Below are 2,580 nucleotides of genomic sequence, written 5' to 3' on the forward strand. Positions count from 1 at the left end.
TGGGTATGCCCAAACTCAAAAGGAGATTATTAATGAAATTTGAGTCTTTTGTTTCCTCTTGATGCTTATCTTTTGTCACATTGTTAAACATTCTTGATTAATATTAAATATTTTGGATACTCTGAAAATGGCACCTCACATCATATGCACACATGCACCTCATACACATCATGCACAAACAGGTACATCAGATGGTGTTCTTATTTGACTGATCAGGTTTTCTCTTTCAGCAATTGCACCTCCGCCTACACATCGCTACTACACAAGGGCTAATCACTCACTGCAAATGGATCAGTTAAGGGATGATCTTATCCAGATGAGAACTCAGGTTACTGCTTAGATGGCTCAGTTCATGGAAGTCATGCAAAGCATGGCTGATCGCCAAGAAGAGCTCAGAATCAGGATGGACACAGTTGCTCAGGTTGTTGCGGATCCCCCGCAAAGAAATCCTGCTGATATCCGTGTCAATGGTGAACCTGTGAACGGAGGACCGGGTGTAATTCCTCCTGCTGCCAATCAAGGTAATCCTCGTGCGCCTCCCCAGCCTACTCCTGAAGGACAAACTACACAACAGATCAAAAGGGCTGCTGCTATCCCCGTGTTGGAAGAGGACCGACACGAGGATTTGTTTCCCGAAAGTGAATGGGGATTTCCACATGATGCTGGAAGGATGTTTAGAGGTCTGGAGGAAAGGATGAGGGCAATGGAAGGCCAAGGGTTGGGTATGGATATCAATGACTTGGGTTTAGTTCCTGGCGTCCGTGTGCCACCGAAATTCAAGGTACCCGACTTCGAGAAAGACAAGGGGAATACTTGTCCTGAGACACATGTCCGAGCTTACTATCGCAAAATGCATGTGTACTCTGAGGATGAAGGATTGTTGATGCACTTCTTCCAAGATAGCCTGACTGGGGCATCCTTGGAATGGTATATGAGGTTGGAGAGAGCTAATATCCGAAGTTGGAGGGACCTAGTTGATGCTTTCATAAAGCAGTATCAGTATAATGTTGACATGGCACCGAATCGCACTCAGTTACAGAATCTTGCCCAGAAAGTTAATGAGTCCTTCAAAGAATATGCGCAGAAATGGCGCGAGTTGGCGGTTAGAGTCCAACCACCTATGCTGGAAAGAGAGATGATGGACATGTTCACCAACACTCTGGAGGGCCAATACTACTCCGCTTGCTCTGCATCCTCGAGTTTCGCCGAGTTGGTCATGATTGGTGAACGAATTGAAAGCGGGATTAAGGCTGGTAGAATACAGAATCCAAGTGCTGCTAGTTCCTCCTCTGGGGCTGGTGGAAAGAAGCCATATAATGGGTTTGCCAAGAAAAGAGAAGGCGAGACCAGTGCCGCTTACTATGGTCAAGGAAAGGGCCACGCTTATCAACAAGTAGCTGCTGTAACCATACCAAATGCTCCTTTTCAGCGACATCGGCAACGAGGGTATGCCCCACGTCAATATCAACCGAAAGCACCTGAAAGGACCTTTGATCCGATCCCGATGACATATGCACAAGTATTGCCATATCTCCTCGACCTGAAGTTAGTACAATTGAGGACTCTAGCCACTCCTGCTAAGTTGCCTGCTGATTGGGATGCCAATGCGAGATGTGAATTCCACTCTGGGGCACCTGGACATAGCATTGAAAACTGTAAGGCGTTGAAACATCAGGTTCAAAATCTTCTCGACTCTAAGGCCATCGAGTTTACTCCTACTCAAGGACCTAATGTTGTTCAGAATCCTATGCCTCCTCATGGAACTCATGCTGCAAATGCCATCGAGGTTATTGAAGACGTTCGCCTGGTTAAGGATGTGATCGAATTAGATTCACTGTTGCCATCATTGAAGAAGGAATTGTTAAGGATGAGTCTATACGCTGGTTGTGAAGAATTTTGTACTAATTGCATGGCCGCTTCCTCAGTTTGTGATAAGGTGAAAAGTGGTATTCAACAGTTGATAGATAGTTGGTATCTACAGTTTGAGCATGTGCGACGTCTTGAAATGGTTGAAAACGCAGTTAATGTGGCATCCATCCCGTATACTCCTGCTAAGATTCCAATTCCTGCCAGAGCACCTCCTTTGGTTATTACACTTCCTGGTCCCGTCCCATATAACAGTGAAAAAGCAATCCCATGGAATTATGGAGGAGAAGTTTTTTACCAAGGGGCCAAGTATGAGGTTAAAGCTCCGGTTGAGAAAGAAGATGTTGACAATGTTGTGGGCATTGGAAGAATGACGAGAAGTGGCCGTATTTTCAATCCTCCCTAGAATACTCGCGATGACAATGCAGAAGCTTTAGCTCAAGCAAAAGGGAAAAGACTGGTAGAAGATACAGTGGATCAGGGGCAAAGCTCTAACTCTGAAGACATTGTGGCCAAAGAGATGGAAGAGTTCCTAAAGATCATCAAGAAGAGTGAATATAAAGTGGTTGACCAACTAAGTCAAACTCAATCAAAGATTTCGATTTTGCAGTTGCTCTTGTGTTCGGAGACACATCGAAATGCTTTGTTGAGATTTTTAAGTGCTGCCTTTGTTCCTCCGGAAATCTCAGTGAATCAACTTGAAGGAGTGGTGTC

At 45.1% G+C, this 2,580-nt stretch overlaps 1 protein-coding gene across 1 annotated transcript; it reads left to right on the plus strand.

Annotated features, from left to right (window-relative positions):
* Positions 1-370: 370 nt before the first annotated feature.
* On the plus strand, positions 371-2,272 carry LOC131613487 (uncharacterized). Its single transcript, XM_058885153.1, has one exon. It carries the CDS (start codon positions 371-373, stop codon positions 2,270-2,272), a length of 1,902 nt encoding a protein of 633 aa, XP_058741136.1.
* Positions 2,273-2,580: the final 308 nt, after the last annotated feature.

The sequence above is a fragment of the Vicia villosa genome, linkage group LG6 (assembly GCF_029867415.1).
Source record: "Vicia villosa cultivar HV-30 ecotype Madison, WI linkage group LG6, Vvil1.0, whole genome shotgun sequence".
Taxonomy (NCBI): domain Eukaryota; kingdom Viridiplantae; phylum Streptophyta; class Magnoliopsida; order Fabales; family Fabaceae; genus Vicia; species Vicia villosa.

Bases quoted from the DNA above. Each gene is read 5' to 3' on its own strand.
- LOC131613487 (XM_058885153.1), top strand. From the start codon at position 371: ATGGCTGATCGCCAAGAAGAGCTCAGAATCAGGATGGACACAGTTGCT.